This window comes from Oculina patagonica, chromosome 9 (assembly GCF_052425735.1).
Source record: "Oculina patagonica isolate OP01 chromosome 9, crgOcupat, whole genome shotgun sequence".
NCBI classification, from domain to species: domain Eukaryota; kingdom Metazoa; phylum Cnidaria; class Anthozoa; order Scleractinia; family Oculinidae; genus Oculina; species Oculina patagonica.
Window position 1 is genome coordinate 25,573,976 of NC_135766.1, and position 18,988 is coordinate 25,592,963.

Sequence of the window (18,988 nt, forward strand, 5' to 3'; positions counted from 1 at the left end):
AATTGTCGGTCTAGAAAAGGGTAGGATTCTTTTAGGTCTGTTTCAGGAGGTTGCGAAAGACGACCAAAAAAGACAAGTGAACAAGAAAAAAATTTAAAAATTTTTTTTCTCTCTCTCTTTTTTTCTTTTTTTTTTTTTTTTTTTTTTTCCCCCCCCCCCCCCCCCCCCCCCCCCCCCCCTTCCCCACCCCCACCACCCCAGGATTTTTCTGTCCCCATAACCAACACTTACGTAATATACCGGGATATGTTTTAAAGTTGATTTTATGTTTTCTTCGGGTTTATTTTTTCTCTAAATAACAATTCTATTTCACATTATTCGCATTTTTTATTGTCATATTGATGTTATCTTGTGTACTCTTCAAGACCTACAATTCATTACACTGTGATAAGAGTCACCTTTCTTCTATCGGGGGGGACAGGGGAGTCTGAACCTCCCGCCTCCCGTACCTTTACTCCCGCTTCCCGTACCTTTAACTCCCGCCTCCCGGCCCTTTCCGTAGCTGTTCTCCATGTTTGTTCCATGTCTATGCGAAATAAATTAATGAAATGTTACGAAATTTCACTCGTTTTCTCCCGGTTCCCGCCACCCTAAGAATCCCGCTTCCCGCCCTCTCTCCTCCCGCTTCCCATCCCTTTTCTCCCGGGCTCCCACCCCCCTGTCCCCCTCCACTCTATAAAAAAAAACTAAATTATTCGTAGCAATAACAAATGAATAAAAGCATATATACGAACGGTAACATGTGGTATACAAATTATTTTCTTGATGAATTTCACTGCATTAAAAAGCTCACTCTACCACGGATTGTAGTTGAAAGAGACTTTGCATAATTCTACACGCCTTCGTATGCATGATGTCCTAGTTAATGTGTTTCCAAAAATTATTGTCCATGGAAGTAGATACTAAAGAAACAAAATTGACGGTGTAAATGGAGCAGATTTTAATTAATATCCAATGAAATAAAATTCACTGCCAAATGTATGTTCTATTTTTTGTGACCACATAATTTCCCTAATTTCGAAAAGAAAAATGTAATTTCCCACAAAAATTCATATCAAAAATTGAAAACTGAAAAAAACAGTGGAACAATTTTATGACCAACAAAAAAATGTTAAATGAGCACTTTCAGGCCAGTTCTGTTTTCTTTTGAGCGCTTAGGGTTAGGCGTCATATTCAAAGTAATCAGGAATTAGAGGGACAAATTATATCTACCGTATGTTAATTAATTGAGAAATTTCAACATTTGTATTTTACACACGAATGGAGTGATTTGACAAAACCTTGTGAAATACATACTACATAATTAAATACCACTAATTGTTTTAATCTGTTTCTTTTGACAACAACACGATGAGTATTACATATTCTGTTTTACGCGCACACGGGTTTTGTAAAATCACTCTTGCCAATACTACAAGCAAAAAAGTAAATAAAAGCCAGTTATAATACTCCTATCCACAGCCAATATGGCTGCAAATGAAAACAACTTATCCCTTACTTTAGTCCAAAGGCCTTTTCTCTGAACAGTCTTTAAAATATAATTTCTCCCTACTACCATCAAACGAAAGGTATGAAAATATGTAAGGAGAACTGGTAAATTGAGCTTTAGTTCTGAAAGGGGTAATTTATCTAGCCCACAACTGACGTCATAACGAGCATTCAGATACTATGCTGCAATCATCTGAGCCAGCGGTCATCGTAATCACTGACAACTGGCAGCCGCTCGTGGTTGTTCGTTGCGGCTGGCTCGAGAATCTTTAAAATATTTCTAGCTCTGTCGTTAATTATATTAAGCCACAGCCTCGGAAATTCAGTTTAAACGAGCTCAGTAGGATTCGCATTTTAAAAGAAAGGTGGGTGCAAGTACGATCGGCTGTTTAGGTTCGTGCACAACTTCATTATAGTTATTTCTCTGATTTTCACCAAACTTCCTCTCCTACACAACTGCTTCCTCGAAAACGCCTTCCTCGTCGTCACTATGGAAACCAGGGTTACATGCCACATTGATGTAAGCTGAGCTCGGGTTCACACTATGGCCACTCTGTGGGGTGCCTGGAGCTTGCTGGGAAATCTTCCGGGTAGCTTGGTTCGGGCGGGCTTGGTCTCTTCTGAAGGAACGAAAGAAATACAGTTAATTCGGTCACTCGATTTAACATTGGAACCCCGCCCTCACCCTCAGGGAACCCAGAATAGCGAGGCGAGCAAAACAGAGGCCGCGGTAGGTGTTTTAGAGATAAGGGATAACTCACAAAATTATTATAGGGATAAACGGTATAACAACTGAATTTTTGGGAAAATGAAAATCAAAATAATAGGGATGACAGCTTTGGTAATTTTAGGGATAAGGAATAATTGCCCTCAAAATTATCGGGATAAGTGATAAGGACGGTACCCCTCCCCTGACAGGGCCTCAAAGAATGTCGAAATGTTTCATTTTTTTCGCCAGTTTAATTCAGTCTTTTCTCCCCCAATTGCCCCTGAGTCTCCCAGCCTCAAACAAGCAATATATCTAAACAATTGCGCATGACTGTAGAAGTGTTCGTTCGCCGAGTCCTCCTTCCTCGTACTGCACTGTAACTTTCTAACTTGCCTTTTATCTCCTCCGGCAAGACGCCAATGTTCTGGTACAGCGGTTGCTTGTCACTGACTGGTAGTGAATTGTCCAGTGAGTCGTAATGTGACGTCACTTCGTCTTTGAGCTGAGCTATCATCAAGGTAAAGTTCGGTCTCTGTGAAGCTTCTTTGTGCCAACAACTCTTCATTATTTGGTACACGTGATCTGGGCAGTCATCAGGTTGACCCAGATGTACTCCCTGTGATAAAAGATATAAATTCTCTTAATTGATACAGAAATTCCTTTCAATGTTAGTTTTGAGAATTTGTAGGTTCATTAACAGGGTCCCTTAATCTCCAATTTTAGTAGTTTCCTTCGCAGACGTTATTTTGTGTCGTCACGCAACGCTTGGTGGGAGGGAACGTTGCGTGACTAACCCAAACAACAAACAACGCCTGCGAGAGAGACTACTATTGGTATCAAGAAATCACGAGTCGCGTATTTTTTTAGAATATTTGACGAGTCATGTACCGTATTTAATACACATTATGGAAAAAAGTTAAGTTAATTTGCGTGGCATTTACCTTTCAGAAGCGTTGATCTCTCAGGCTAGTTCACAGTGCTAGACAAATCTTAAAACGTACACCGGAAAACGCACAAATCGAGCCGAGAGAACGCTTCCTACTCACAAAATCAGTCTCATGGTTCGTATCGTTTGTAAATTTTACTTTACTACCGTCAATTTATCCCGGCGTATCACATCGAACGTTCGGTTTTCGAACCTAGTAAGTTCGAGTGAGTTCGATGACCGAACGATCGTTCGGTCATCAAACGAAATCGAACTAACAAAAAGTCTGACCGAACTTCATCGTTTCACAAAATATTCTGAATCGAGCAAAACAGAACGTTCGGTTTTCCAATACTTGATGATAAAAACGTAAATTCATCAGGTCATCCGAAGTTATTTTTTCTTTTTTTTTCCATATTTAGATCCGAACGATGATATTCGATTCGTTCGATTTGGTTCGGAAATCCAACGGCAAAAAAGTTTTGTGTCCGAGTTCGTTTGATGACCGAACAAAATCGAAATTAATCGATCAAGTTCGATGAAATTTCTTTCGATTTCGTTTATGCGTAGGGGTCGTACGCCGGGATTTTTTTTCTTATGTAATTTAAGTTGTTTTTTACGTTACGTGCAGATATTTGCTCAAACCACTCTACGAAACTAGCGAAATTCTACGCGAAACACTACGCGAGATATTGCTTTAAATTTGTCGAGTGATTTCATTTTAAAATATCACAAGAAAACCTTAGAATTCTGGTCATTTATAGAATATGACGCAATACCGCGTGACCCGCGTGGTTGCCTATTGTGACGTAACTGGGCAAAGAGTTCATCTCAATAAATGGCAATTTTTCACCATCACTTACCATGGAAGCCCCTGTGGCGCAATGGACTAGCGTGTTGGACTTCTAATTCAAAGGTTGTGGGTTCGAGTCCCACCAGGGGTGGAATTTTTTTTCCTTTTTTTTTCTTCATTTATAGCCAACAAGCTTTTAAATTATAAATTTTACATTATCTTTATGCAGATAAAAATATATTTTTTTAAAAAAATATTTACTGATTTTAAGAAAATCGGAACAGCATTCACAGTGAGCGTTCGGGAAAAAATTATCGTACGAGAACTGGGTAGTACAGATTACCTTGTAAATATTAAAACGGCGCGATGGATGGTACTGAAACATTCACACTGCGAACAGTATCTCATTTTGCTTTAATAAAATCCGTGGAACGAACGCAAAAATAGCGAGCGATCAAGCGCGAAGTTCGAACGGTGCCGCGAGTAGCGGGCGGACTTCGCGCTCGATCGATCGCACGCTATTTTTGTGTTCGTTCCACGGATTTTATAAAGCAAAATGAGAGACTGCTTGCAGTCTATAAAACGTTCGAGTAATTAGTAAAGCAAAAAGAATAAAAAGGAAAAAGGAAAAAAGTCAAAGCTGACCCCGACGTGACTTGAACACGCAGCCTTCTGATCTGGAGTCAGACGCGCTACCATTGCGCCACGGAGTCAACACATACAATATGGGGAGCAAAATTAATATATGAATACTTCACTGTCAATGTTATGACGGCTGGATTACTGCCAACATTGGAGTGTTGAAAGGTTTAAAAGACAGCTCTATTCTTTCACCGGAGTAATCGTCGAGCCGTTTCGTGATTATCAAAATATATAAATTACGTACAAGATAGAGTTTCTGTCAAACCATTGTCGGTATCCAGTAAAAAACTTGACGAGTTCGTTCACAGAGAGGTCGGATGGTGAACCTTTGATTGACTTGACTGAAAATCGGCATCCACTATCAAACAAACGAAGATCTACAAAGTTACGAAATGTGGTTTTGGAAAGAGGCCTTCCACGTGCATTTTTATTCTAAAATTATCATTCCGAAATCAAACAGTTACTGACAATACAGCTTGGTTCTTGCGTATCAGGATACTTTATCACATCGTTTAACACTGCAAACATATTTTTTTTTTTTTCAAAATTTCGTGTCGAGCGGCGAGCGGCCAGCGATGAGTGATGAGCGGCGAGCGACTTGGGCGGCGGCGAGCGACGAGCGGCTTTCTTTGGTCGAAAATCTCGCAGAGAAAAAGATAGCGCAGAATTGTACGATATTTCCAAAAAAAATGCTTCATAGTTCATACGCTTATGACTAACCTTTTTGATAAACTCCACAACTTCTTCATTTGTGTATCCATAGTAAGGCTGTAGAGCCAGTGTGTAGATTTCCCATAACAAGACACCAAAGGAGTAAATATCAGACTCCACAGTAAACTTTCCCAGCAGTAAAGCCTCGGGAGGCATCCAGCGGATCGGTAACACTGCTTGGCCCTCCACCTAGGGAAAATAAAACGCAGTGGCTATTCGTACGGCACCCGTACGGGGACTGCCATTTGCTATTCGTACGGGAGTCAGAAAATGTTATTAAATTTCTGTGTAAGTTTTGATTATTTCCAGTCCAAAACGTTATATTTAACTTTGGAAGAGTAAAGCGATTCTGGAATGCGCTGTTTAGTTGAACCAGACTTATTTCCGTAGGCCCTGCATACCGTACGCGAACAACTCACATGACACTTAAAACTTTTACCGAGCCAAACTCACGCATATGTCACGCTACGAGAAAGGGCCGTACGGCGACAAGTATTTGCTATTCGTACGGGATTCCTCTGAGCAAAAAAAATAGTAACCAATAAAGTTTTTAATGTCTTACCTGTTGTTTGAATGCAAAAACTTCGAGCTTCCACAACGAAAAACAGCTTTTATATCATAGATACTGAGATTTTCTCACGAAAAAACGATTGCGTACAAATGATACGTAAAATGCATTAGCCAATAGGAAAGGAAAGGATAACGATAAAAACTCACTAGTGAAAAAACCTCGTTCGTCCAATCACAAGCGCGAACGACGAAAACTCACTTGTGAACAACACGTATCGCCATTTTTATTCTCGTCGTAAACACCGGCGTCATGGCAGAGACACGTTCAAGGTTTGTTTGTGTTTTTAACGGCTCCACTGAGTCGTTTATATTGCAGAACAGGAAAACCAAAATACTATAAAGAAAACGAAACAAGACGGCCTTGTTGTCACAACGTTTCTTCAAACAAAAGAGAAACACGAAGCGAGATAACCGAAATTCCTCCTGCCGAGTTGAATAAACCTTTGAGTAAATTCGCACAAAGGAAGGACAAGAATACGGGCCGTCTTCACTCCGAGGGATTGTAGCGAGTTTTGATTCAGATGATGACTAAGACACTGCAGGTTTGTCCTTGGTTTTGGCAGACCGTTTTCTTGATTAAATTTGGTAAAAGTTCGCTCGAGTTCGCGTTGAGTTATTCAGCGTTTAGCGCTGTTTTGTTGTGTTAAAACATTAAACTGGAACTTGCAAGTTTTTTACAAGTCTCAGTCAGGTTTTCTATCAAAAGTTGTTTCTGTAAAAGTTGTGAGAGTATAAACTGACGTCTCATTTCTTGTGCTACTTCATTAAAGATGTGATTTTAAAAGACAAACATGTTTTAGTTATTTTAGTTTATGGCAGATGAATGGGTTTCCTAAACACGCGCGTAACTGATAAAAAGTCGAGCGATATAATTTGCTTTTCAAAAACCTCAGTATCTATAAAATAAACAAACTACACCATGGAAAATGCTTCGTACGATTTTTATTCACTCGTAAAGTTGTATCAGAAAACTCACTCGTTCGCTACGCTCACTCGTTCGTTTTCTGATACTACTCAACTCGTGAATAAAAATCGTACGCGCGCATTTTCCATGGAGTAATCTCTATATCCCGGGAGCATACGCAACTAGCTTTCTTGCTATTTATACGGCCATATTTGCGTGGTCCCCTAAGTGAAGTCCTTCAAAGATTCATCATCAATCGTGGAAGAAGAAAACAAGCATCCATACTGCGATGAACATTACCCAGATTTTCTTACGGAAACATCGCTGAGTATTTCACTGATTTGGAAAAGGTTTAGCGTGTACGTGGACTCCCGTATTCCGTCCCATGCTATTGTTATTCGTACGGCCTCCACCGTACGGGGACTGACACGGGGACTAGTGTTTTCTATTCATACGGGAGTCAGCAAATACCAATTTTCGTTGTGGAAGCTCGAAGTTTTTGCATTCAAACAACAGGTAAGACATTAAAAACTTTATTGGTTACTATTTTTTTGCTCAAAGGAATCCCGTACGAATAGCAAATACTTGTCGCCGTACGGCCCTTTCTCGTAGCGTGATATATGCGTGAATTTGATCCGGTAAAAATTCTAAGTGTCATGTGAGTTGTTCGCGTACGGTATACAGGGCCTACGGAAATAAGTCTGGTTCAACTAAACAGCGCATTCCAGAATCGCTCTACTCTTCCAAAGTTAAATATAACGTTTTGGACTGGAAATAATCAAAACTTACACAGCAATTTAATAACATTTTCTGACTCCCGTACGGATTATTTTTAGCAAATGGAAGTCGCCGTACGGGTGCCGTACGAATAGCCACTGCGAAAATAAAATCCATATTTATCCACCAGATATAGCGGTATAAAATGATCGTTTTCTAAACGCAGAAAACGGTCAATATTCAAAAAAATTATGGCAAATTAATTTTTAAAAGGCCCAGTTTGGCGATCCGAATTTTTAAAAAACCGAACGATTTCTTTGTTATTCAGTTATGCTGCTCAAAATTGTGCTGTTTTCTAATGCTGTTTTGCGCGCATGCATCGATTAACTTCACTCGGCTTTATGAATGCCTTAATAAAAGTTTTAGGAAAAAGACATATAATTCTGAAAAATATAGATCAATTGCTTTTTGCGGGAAAGTTTCAGTTGGATGATTCTCCGGCTACATTTTTTTTCTTCCAGCGGATTTTGCCCCCTATAACGTGAGTTGATAGTAATAGTGCGCAAATTATGAAAATTGGAGACGACAAGGAAAATATGTTTGCTCGCGATCGAGCGTTGGTATCTTAACGTTTTTTGTTGCCAAGCTGGTTGATGAAGTGTTACACTGTCAACAATGAACGCCCCACAAACTTAACAGGTCATGAATAACAGTTTAACCAATGACAGTCGAAAAACTAAAACAAATCAGTATTTCGTTTAAAACTCTACGTAAAACGGCAGCCCCGGTGGCGTGTTGGACTTCTAATTCGAAGGTTGTAGGTTCGAGTCCCACCGGGGGTGGATTTTTCTATATTTTAAAATAGTAAAAGAAGACTCGACAGCTTAAGGGTGGACATTTCTGAAGAAGAACCGTTTAACAAGTACAGAAAGTATTTTTAGAAGGGAAAGGGAGCGTTATATATCTCCTTTGTTGAGCCTGTCAAGCGAAAAAGGAGGGGGGGGGATAAGAGGAAGGAGCGGCGAGCGTGGGGAGCGCGTAGGGGAGAAAGGCGTCGACCTTACGCTTTCTGCGGAGGAGTAAGAGGGATACACGTGAGCGAGTGCCGACGGTATTCGTCTAAAACTTATTGAAATATAATTATTCTTAGCATCTCCAGCTCTGCCTGAGCTGAACTTACCTTGTAGTAGTCCGAAGCATAGATGTCCCTGGACATACCAAAGTCAGCGATCTTAACAATGAGAGCTGTATCTAGACCTGTACCCACAAGACAGTTCCTGGTGGCCACATCCCTGTGAACAAACCTCAGAGTCTGCAGGTGCTCCATGCCAGCGGCGCATTGTAATGAAATGGACATAAGATCTTCAGGCGTCAGGATAACTGTAAGTGGGAAAAAAAAGACCAAAAATAACCCTCTCTTTAGCTACAATGCAGGTCAGAAAGACTTGGGACACTTGTGAAAAGGAGAATTAAATAGTGCAAGAGATACTCCAAGAATTGTAATCGTGGACTCTGTACACGCACAAGTCCCCAATTCCTCTTTCCTAAGCCTCCCCCTCCCCCTCCCCCTAGCAATGTTGACAAACATATATGCCCTGATCTTGGTGCCTGACATGGTCAATTCTCAACATTGTTTGGGGGGGGGGGGGGGCTAGCATTCATTTGGCCCAGAATTGTGCTCAGTGTCCCAACATTAATGTCCCGCATTGTAGCTATGACAGAAGCGCGCATTTCACAAGTAACGGGAAAGTCCAGGGTTCATACAGGGAGGACACCGTCGGTACCGGCTCCAACTGTCCGTCTTAGAGAGGTGTCCATCTTTTAGGGAGTTGAGTTACAGTAAAATGACTGAAAAATGGCAGGAACGGGCCAACAGCTGCTATCCGTCTTACGGAGGTGTCCGTCTCATAGAGGTGTCCGTCTCATAGAGGTGTCCGTTAAAAGAGAGTTGACTGTACCATTTTTTAAAGGAAAGATGCGCCTGGTCGAGATATTTTGAATGCCCAGTTTAGATACCTTAAGTTTTCCCTGCTGTTATATTTACTTCAAATCGTGAAATCCTTACCCTTTTATATACCTCCAACCTGAGAAAAGACGAGAAAGGCACCCGTTTCGTGCGCAGCCTTGATCGCCGTGCTAATAGAGAAATAACCTCGGGTAAACTAGAAAGGGAGGTGAGGAAAAGGAGTGTAATAGGATCCATCGTTATTTAAACTTTTCTCCCCATTCTCTCCCCGCAAAGGTGTCTGGGGAACTACTAGCTGGCGCAAAGTCCCAACGCCTGCATTCACTACAGGAAAGCAAATAGACTTCATGTAAGAGACTACAAAGTGACTCCTAAGAAACGGCTTGCATATGACTGAGTAGCGTCAAACCTCTCTCTTTCTCGTCGCCTTCAAAAAATGGTCCAGCTTTCCTGAGATATTGATTTAGATCGCCTAAGTCCATGAACTCAAATATCATTCCATAAGGTTCCTCGTCCGTGGAGACAGCTAACAATTCAACAATGTTCTCATGATGTAGAAGAGACATCAAAGCAACTTCCTGAAAAAAGTCTTCCTTGGTTTCCGTTGAGCTGCCCTCTTTCAGAGTTTTAACGGCAACCAATAGCTCTGCATCGTCTTTGCCCTCAAGTAAACCGTAAGCCTTTCCTTAAAAAAATGAAATATTGAAAATATTAAAACAAATGGCACTTCATTTGTAAATAAGGGGATTGTTATGTCATTCGAAATTGCGGTAGTATGACGGACGATTTGAAGAAGTGATTATTTCTCAAAAAAATGTCGTTTCACCATTACGCGGCCACTATTTCGCGGTTTTTTCGCGGCTTTTCGTATCTCTATTTAAACAGAGTTTTTTTTATATACATACCCAAAAACACTAAACCAAAGTTCCCGGATCCAAGGTCCCGTACGTACTCTATGCTGGTCAGTGGAAGCTGTTTCATGTCATCAGGATTAAACAGACTCAGGACTTTGCTCTCGTCGAGGGCGCGCATGGACTCGGCTCTAATTCTGTCTCTCATGGACACAGCTGTAAACGTGACGCCTTCGAAACCTTTCGCCAGTTTCAGCGGTTTTCTTTTTCGTCTCCTCGAGACACAAGCGATGATAATTATAACAACAAGAAGAGCTACAACACCACCTATCCCACCAGCTATAGCGGCAGTTTTTAACTTGTCAGAAGATTCTGTGTGCGGTTCAGCAGTAGTAAAGCCTGCAGAAAGGAGAACAAGTTGTACAAAGGCAATGAATTAGTGGGAAAAAGACGGTTAAAGGAGAAGTTCACTCCAGAATGGCCATTTATTTTCTTTACGCCAATAAAAAGTTACACAAAGATATGTTATTCACCAAAATTTCAGCCTCCAACGTGCGCTATAACCCTACGAAATCTTTCCCAAAACTCGACAGCTGAACGCCGCCATCTTGGAGCTGGTAATGTATGCGTGGCGTCAAAGAGCTCAGCCTGAAGTTTGGCGGGAAATTTTAATAGTCGAAACTCCTTGTTTTCTGTATTTCTTGGAGCTCTGTTTGAGCAGAATGGAGCTGCACAAACAGGCATTTTGACAAACAAAAGCCACTACGAAGAAACAAGGAGTTTCAAGTGTTTAAATTTTCTTGCCTCACTTTAGGCTGGGCACTTTGACGTCACGCATACATTACCAGCTCCAAGATGGCGGCGTTCAGTTGTCGAGTTTTGGGAAAGATTTCGTAGGGTTATAGCGCACGTTGGAGGCTGAAATTGTGTTGAATAACATACCTTTGTATAAACTTTTCATTGGCGTAAAGAAAATAAATGGCGTTTCAAAGATACCTATGATTGTCACTGCCATTTAAAGAAAACTGCAGTAGAGTTGCTGTAATATATGCACACTGACACAACATGTGGTACATAGCTCAAAGTCTGGACGTTTGTATAAACTGCATGTGATAGAGGGTCTCAATGGGGTTAACGGTTAGCCGTAAAACGGCCAAAAATGTAGCCGTTAGGCGTAAAAAATGGAAAATTTAAACCGTTAGCCGTAAAATGTGTTAACCGTAAAAATCGGTCAGTGGTTATAAATAACCCATACTAGTTCACTTCATCGTCCCAAAAGTGGTCCAAAGACCTAAAATACGTTTTCCAATAATTAGCCATGTTCAAAACGAGCAGGGGACTGGGTACGAATATTCAATATCGATTGCACTGAAAAACTGGGCCCTTCATCTGAAAGAGCATCTAAAAATTAGTAACTCAACCAAATTTGAGAGTTATTGGTTTAAACGAATAGGTATGGTTCACTTTTAGAAATTGCTAAAATAAGACAGCTTAGTATGGATTGGAGGAGGGACAGCTGTCCATCCAGCCATACTAAGCTCTCTTATTTTAACGATTTTTAAAAGAGTTCCATGCCTTTGCGTTTAAACCAATAACTCTCAAATTTAGTTGAGTTACTAATTTTTGGATGCTCTTTCAGATGACGGGCCCAGTTTTTCAGTGCAATCGATATTGAATATTCGTACCCAGTCCCCTGCTCGTTTTGAACATGGCTAATGGAAATTGATTTTTAACTATTAAAAACAATGAAAATTAACTTTTAACTTCTGTTAACCGTAATGGAAATAAATTAACCGTTAACCGTAAAAGCCCCCACCCCATTGAGACCCTCGTGATAGGCCAAGTTTCAGCGTGTAACTGAGTAGTCCTAGTAAGTAACTATTGTTAGCATATTAGTATATTGTAAGTAGTGTGCTGTTTCAAATATAAAAAAAAGTTTGAACGTTTGTGTGAATTCATTCCAATCTACTTAAATGCGTGTTCTTTATTCCTCGGTCAATGTTTATGACGTTAGAGCTTCGTGTAAACAAACGTACTTACTATTGGAGCCACTGTTGTTTAACCGAAAAGTGAAACTTGACTTTGCACGAAAAAGTTTTTATTTCTCTGGTGCAAATATTTTTAATTCTTTACCTTTAAAAACTAAACACACCAGCAGTAGGGTTTTATTTAGGAAATCTTAACACGAATTATTTTTATAGGTTTCAAAAGTAAAATTAGCAAGATTAATAAGATTTTTAACTCTTTCTCTTTTTATCTTTTTATATGATGTTTAATATTTTGATATTGTTATACATTTTTCCTTCTTTTAACAGGACCCCTTGGATAACAGTACTCATGTACTGAAGGGCCATCCTCTTTAAATATCCGTTATTATTATTATTATTATTATTATTATTATTATTATTATTATTATTATAAATTATTATTATTATTATTATTATTATTATATTTTTATTTTTATATTATTATTACTATTTTTCTACATTTTTAAAGACACTGTTTTTATTATTATGTAAATAACATGTTTATATATAAAGTTCTTATTCGAATAGTCAAATCATTGTAATTCTTTTAGAAATTGGTTAATAAAGTTTTTAAAAAAAAAAATAAATAAATAAATTATTATTATTATTATTATTATTATTATTATTATTATTATTATTATTATTATTATTATTATTATTATTATATACTTACTAAAGAGTCCAAAATGAACACACGTGGTATTCTCAGCTTCAAATTCAGCAGAATAACGCAGTTTAGTGCAGTTGGGCACTCCAACGTGAGCGAACTCCAATCCTAGTTTTTCAAGAATGTACTTTGCAGCTCCAAGCATTTCTCGCATGGCCGAGTTGCACGTCTGAAAAACAGCTTCACAATCTTCTCTACAGTAACTGTACCGTTCATTGTTTTCGTTACACGGCGGAAGGAAATACTCGCAGAGAAGAGCCTTTAGAATCCTCTTACACCTTTCCTGGCCATCTATTCGGTTGATGGCGTACATGAACTCCGTAATCGCTCCTTCCGTTCCATTCAGTCCAAATCTGTTGTCAATAAACCGCGGTTTCCAGCGGTATTCCAGCATAGTGATGTTCAACCACGTGTCACACACCTGACCACGATACACTTGGCACGTGCCCTCCGAACTAGAAATGGATTTTAAAAAGTTCAAAGTTTAATATAGTGACAAACTCAACGGAGTATCATCTCAAAGAACACCTGCAGGGAGTCATGGTAGTTGTGTTCAACAAAACATGCCATTGACTCAACGCTTACAACAACTACCATTATTCCCTACAAAAATGTATTATAGAGGAAATTAGGCACTGGCTAGCCGATCCCTTGGTTTTTATATAAACGTAAGTACCTACACAAACGGCTTAGTTGCAATGTTTTTATGTGAACGTAAGTACCCCCACAAACAGTTTAGTTGGAATGTCTTGAAACGAGTAACGCGAAATATAGGTCCGCTATGCGTGCCGACTACAGTCGTATCTCTCCTTAAGGCCACTTCTATAATGCGGACACCCCCCTATTACGGAAAACTCACTTGGTCCCAAACAGACCAAAATTCATATAAACTCTACCGCTGTAAAACGGACAACTTCATAATACGGTCACTCTATCTTGTCCGTTTGGTGTCCGTATTAAAGAGGTTCAACTGTAAAACCCGATAACTGTCGATTTTGAGCAAAATAAAGTTGCTGTTTGCGAATTATCAGCAACTTATACGTTTATCTGAAGCGATACATTTTCGTTTTGCTTCTGGTAGTTTTCATTGCACGAAAAAAATTCAGAAACTATAAGGGTGCTTCAGCGAGGAGTTGCCAGACTGATGATGTTTTGTAAATAGTCTTTATCCTTTGCGCAAACATTTCTAATGAATTTTCGTACTGCCTATTTGGGTTGTCACACAGTGTTTCTCCTATCGTCACAAAGTGAATAAAAAGAATCTAGCCTGCCCTATCCTTATTTTATTTTATTTTATCCTTTAGCCGCAACACTGACTAAAAGCCGGTTGTAAATAAGGTCAGCCCTCCTATCCTCCCCACTCCACACCTTATACATGTAAACATAGCACAAAACTTACCCAGCTGTGGTCAAAGGAGCTACGCTGGTACTTGCGGTCTTTACGGTTGTCATGGGAACACTTGTAGTGTGTGTTGTGTTGCTGACGGACTGATTATTTGCTATGCCATAACAGCGTGTAGCATTTACGGAAGACGATGAATTCCAACAGCATCCCCAACCCAAGCATTGATCTCTTGTTGTGTTGTGTTGACCACAGGACACCAGCGTCACATTGAATGGTACAGCGGAACAGTTGTTTACCGCCGCTTTCAAAAAAGAGGAAGTCAATATTAACCTTAATTGTAATTTATTACTAGCTTCTTATTGTGTGTCTCAAGTCTGAAATGAGCAACAGGGAAATGAGCAGATGAAGGGAAATTAAAGCTTATTTGAACACACTCTTTGTAACTCATGGCTTCCAAGGGATTATTAAGGGACCGGTCATTATTTATCGCCTGGGGGGGAGCGGAGGTTTTTTGGGGGGGATCACTTGAATTATAGATCAACAGAAGGGGTGATCAGTCGTTACTGAGAGGCCAAAAGGGGGGATCACTGAAGATTTTGGAAGTATTCAGATTCAGGACCACTCAAATCTGTTTAGATAATGCTAGCTTAAGAGCATACAAAATAAACGTGCCTTTTCTACTGGGAGATGATTGCATTTGCGGTCTCAATTTGTTCTAACACAACTTTATTTATAAAACGGAAACTGACATACTGGGGAATGTGCACATTTCAATTTATATCGATCGAGAACGTTTTGTGTTAACACGTCTATATTTATCCTTTAAAACGTGCTTAGCTTATATTCATCTTTGAACATGACAGGTGAATTCTAAACTGTGAACCATAACTCCTGGTAACTGAAACATTGTGAAATAGCATGTTTGTTTAACATGAAGCATTTGTCGCCTTTCATGGGGGTCGATCCGCGCTTTTGTAAACCTGTAGGAGCGGACTGAGGTTTCGTGTGCAGCGCAGTGATTCGTCTTTGTGTTTTTCTCAATAGGCGATCTCATCGCCCTCGAATGCAACTCTTTATTATGTCTAAAATGAACTTATTAAATTTTTCACTCTTTAGAAAATTGTTCTCTTTGTTTGACAGCTCCTCTATCTTAACAAGTTTAGCGCCAATCGCATTTACTATTGTTCAAGCAGCTAGTTCCCGAACCCAGATTACTTGCGACGAAATGCAGACTCGTAAATCTGTTGGCAATCCTTTTAAAGAACTTCAATTCCGTGGAGTGTTAGTTTGGCAGAAGATATTTTTGCCAGGGTTCCATAACTGGTAACTGAATATGGGTGCAAAGACACCGGCGGGGGGGGGGGGGGATCACAAAAGTTATCAATAGTAATGAGGGAGGATCACTTCATGGAATAACGTTTAAAGGGGGGATCACCTAAATTTCACCATGTTTATCCCAAAATCCTCTGCTCCCCCCAGGCGATAAATAATGACCGGTCCCTAAACCTCAGAGCGAAGGTAATGATACCCCTTCTCTCGTCCCCCACTCGATGTGTTCCTTGAGTTATCGAACTGGAAATCCTTTATTTAGAAATCTTCTGACGGTTGAATAACTAGCTGAAAGCGTTCGGTGTGTTGTAAATATTTTACTCGTTCTTTTAGGCTCATGTATTTTTAAAATAAGTATATAATCCATGATTCACAGTTTTTTAACAAAAATACCGTACTCAGGTATAAAAAAATAAATAAAATAAAATAAAAACTATCAAACAAGCAGCGTCTTGATGAAGAGCACCGGTGAGAAATTTGCCATCTAATGTAAAACACCGGAACGCGACTAAGTATGAAACGTGTTTGGACAGTTCGGCCAGTATGGTTTTGTGGTCATGATATTTCCCATTCTGTGCTATAACGGTGCCAACATACACCTTAGCCAGACCGCTAAAATTATTCTAAGTTTGCATCAATCACGTCCACAAATAAACAGGCAGGTTTTTTTAATTCAGTTATTGAAAATCAAAGATTTTTGCACGCGCCCGTCCTAATATCCAAAAAATAAAGCAGTATACTAAATTTTAGTTATTACATGAAATGATATTATTATATTCGTTTTAAAAGTCTTTTTTTACCGATTAAAAAACTAATAACAAAAAGTTAGCAAATGAATTTAAATTAGAAGACTCAATATTTCATCAATGAAAAATGTATTTATATTAAAAAAAATCATTTTTGAAAAATTCAATATTTAAAAAAGCTTTCATATACCAACTGTGATATGACAATGCCTGTCATTCCATTCCAAAACTTAGCCGAGCTCTAAAATATTTGTTTGGGAAATTAAAAGCCACTAAGAGAATTCATACAAATGGATGGCATTTGCGACTAAAATATCAGACACTGATAAATATTATCCTTTTAAAAACAAGTGAGAGCCTTTCGTTTATTACAAAGAGAATAAAAAAGCAGTAAAGTCAGAGTACACGTAAGCAAAAGTCAAAACTATAGTTTTTCCGTTGACTACACCGACGAGAGAAAATTAACGCCTGATCGCAGGTTAGTTCGGCGTCTTTTTTGATATTTTTATCTACACTGAAGACTCGTCGGTTTCTGTCTAAACTTAAGTGTTTTTATTGTCAATATTCACCAAAAAACTGACTCACAAAAATAACCTTCAAGCGTTCCCAATATTTACGGCGGTGACACAAACATAAGTTCGATGACTGTAAAGTTCTTTCAGAGCATTGAACCAACAAACATTCTCCATGGGACTCAGATCACCAATGGAAGAGCATTTTCCGCGCCGTTGGATAATTTTGCACGAGACAAGAGGCGTTGCTCTTTACATGTTGCCAGCATAAAGACAATTTTAACCAACTGATGATTTTTTTTATTCTCATAACCCGTTTCCTTGATATTTATTGATATTCTAAGGAGAAGTTATATATTGACGTCTGTTTGGGATTTCAATGGTCTGACTATACTTGCTCAATCAATGAACACATGATGCCGTGTTTTCCCTTCATTACCGACTTGTTGTTCTTCCGGTCAGTTTGTTTTCAGAAAGAACTTCCAAAGACACGACAGAGCAACTTCAATCGAGATTATAAATATTAATATAACTTCATAACGCGTTCAGAGTTAATTATATTGTACGATTAAAGATAAAATACAATTTTAGAGGAAATTAATTAATAAAATTGAAAAAGCCAATTAGATAAAGGAAGATTTACATGATACATATAAAACCAGTTGCGTCAATAATGAAGGTGATAATAGACAATTGTTTTGATTTTAATTTTCATGTCTCAACGCATTATAAGGTCTTATAACATATCACACAAGCTTTACTTTTTGATGTAAAAGGGAAATTATTTCATTCATAAATTTGATGGTTTTAAATGAAATATTACTACAATTTAAGAACAACAAAAAAATAAAAATTGATGATAGTAAACAATTAATGATAAATTGTTACAAATTAGCAAAAGTTTACGGGGTGTTTGAAGCACGCGCGCTCTCGAATGTTTGTTTAAATCTCGCAGCTACTTGAATCTTGAACCGACTCTGACAATGGATAGTCTAAGCATTTACAAGCACGCTCAAACATACACAATGATCGATAAAGGTCGGTTTTGGATATTCGAACATTGAAACGACTAAATTAAATACAAAGCGATCTGATCATGATCGTGACCGCAAGGGTCCAGATTGACTCTGTACAGTTTATCTAAGCGTGTATCAATTATTCTTTGTCGATTTCGTTAAAAAAAAACAATTCATGGTTCTTCAGTAATTTCTTTGAATGCGTTGTAAAAGAAATCGACTTCTCGACGATAAAATAAAGATCCATGCAATTCTCAAACAGCACGAACCAGCTGAGTAAAAAATATGATATCTGGTGATATCAGCCTGCACGGCCGGAGTTTGACCTCTACGGCCGTATTGCCCAAGCAGTAAGGATTTACCCACCTGATGTAGAAGCGAGGGCTGACACGCAACTTATCAAGATCACGAGGATAGATTTGGACTCCATTATGTGATCATAAATCTCACGGAGAAGAACACCATTGAAAAATCTTGCAGCGTCGGCTCCGAGAATAAGACAAGCCAGCTGCTACATGTATCGAGTAGGATTTAGCTCATGTTTCGCAATGTTAATGGTTAACGGTTAATCTTTCTGAGGTCATCCTTTCCACGCACATATCGATGACAGACATTACTTTTTTCGCTTTTTGTGGTTACTATAATACTCCCTAATACTCGGGAGGGAGGACCTCCCTTCTATAGGTATGGAGGCGTCAAAGGGTATGGTTTTTGAACCGTTTGGTCTGAAGGGTATGGGTTTGTGTACTCTTGCTAGCAATAACGTATAATTTTAGAAGTGGAATATCTTTATTATTGTTATTGTTCATCTCTTGAGAAGAAAAGGTAAAAGTCTGCGTCGAGCCAAGACGTCCATACAGCCGGAGCTTATCCCTGTTTCCCTAGTATTAAGCGACTAGGAGTATTTCTACTCCCCCCCCCCCCCCTGGATGGGATGCTAGTCCATTGCATAATTACCCCCAGCATTGAATACAACGGTACCCATAACCTGCGATCAAGCTTTCTTTTTGATCGCAGGCTACGGAGCTTCACGGTACCCAAAGTGTCTTGCCCAAGCACAACACATGAAG

General features: G+C 39.1%; 1 protein-coding gene, 1 long non-coding RNA gene and 2 other non-coding genes across 4 annotated transcripts in view; 2 read left to right on the top strand and 2 right to left on the bottom strand.

Annotated features, from left to right (window-relative positions):
* Window positions 1–1,747: 1,747 nt before the first annotated feature.
* LOC144665146 (muscle, skeletal receptor tyrosine protein kinase-like) lies at window positions 1,748–18,448 on the bottom strand. Its single transcript, XM_078526317.1, has 9 exons — window positions 18,285–18,448; window positions 14,370–14,616; window positions 12,977–13,425; window positions 10,331–10,675; window positions 9,835–10,110; window positions 8,640–8,839; window positions 5,278–5,457; window positions 2,591–2,813; window positions 1,748–2,082 (listed from the first exon to the last, which is right to left on the bottom strand). The coding sequence occupies exons 1-9, from the start codon at window positions 18,346–18,348 to the stop codon at window positions 1,937–1,939; spliced, it is 2,130 nt and encodes a 709-aa protein (XP_078382443.1). The 5' UTR covers window positions 18,349–18,448; the 3' UTR covers window positions 1,748–1,936.
* Trnar-ucu (transfer RNA arginine (anticodon UCU)) lies at window positions 3,993–4,066 on the top strand. The gene has a single exon. It is a non-coding gene; the product is annotated as a tRNA-Arg (tRNA).
* On the bottom strand, window positions 4,557–4,628 carry Trnaw-cca (transfer RNA tryptophan (anticodon CCA)). The gene has a single exon. It is a non-coding gene; the product is annotated as a tRNA-Trp (tRNA).
* LOC144665172 (uncharacterized) overlaps window positions 10,835–18,988 on the top strand; it is a 135,941-nt gene continuing 127,787 nt past the window's right edge. The window contains exon 1 of the long non-coding RNA XR_013572896.1: window positions 10,835–10,963. This is a non-coding gene — a long non-coding RNA (uncharacterized LOC144665172). The remainder of the gene's footprint in view (window positions 10,964–18,988) is intronic.

What these genes read in the sequence shown, in the direction of transcription:
- LOC144665146 (XM_078526317.1), bottom strand. Translation starts at nt 18,348, where the DNA reads ATGGAGTCCAAATCTATCCTCGTGATCTTGATAAGTTGCGTGTCAGCC. An exon ending in GCTCCTTTGACCACAGCTGG is followed by an intron (nt 13,426 to 14,369) that starts GTAAGTTTTGTG and finishes ATCCATTTCTAG; the next exon opens with TTCGGAGGGCACGTGCCAAG. An exon ending in CTTTGGTTTAGTGTTTTTGG is followed by an intron (nt 10,111 to 10,330) that starts GTATGTATATAA and finishes CATTTTTTTAAG; the next exon opens with GAAAGGCTTACGGTTTACTT.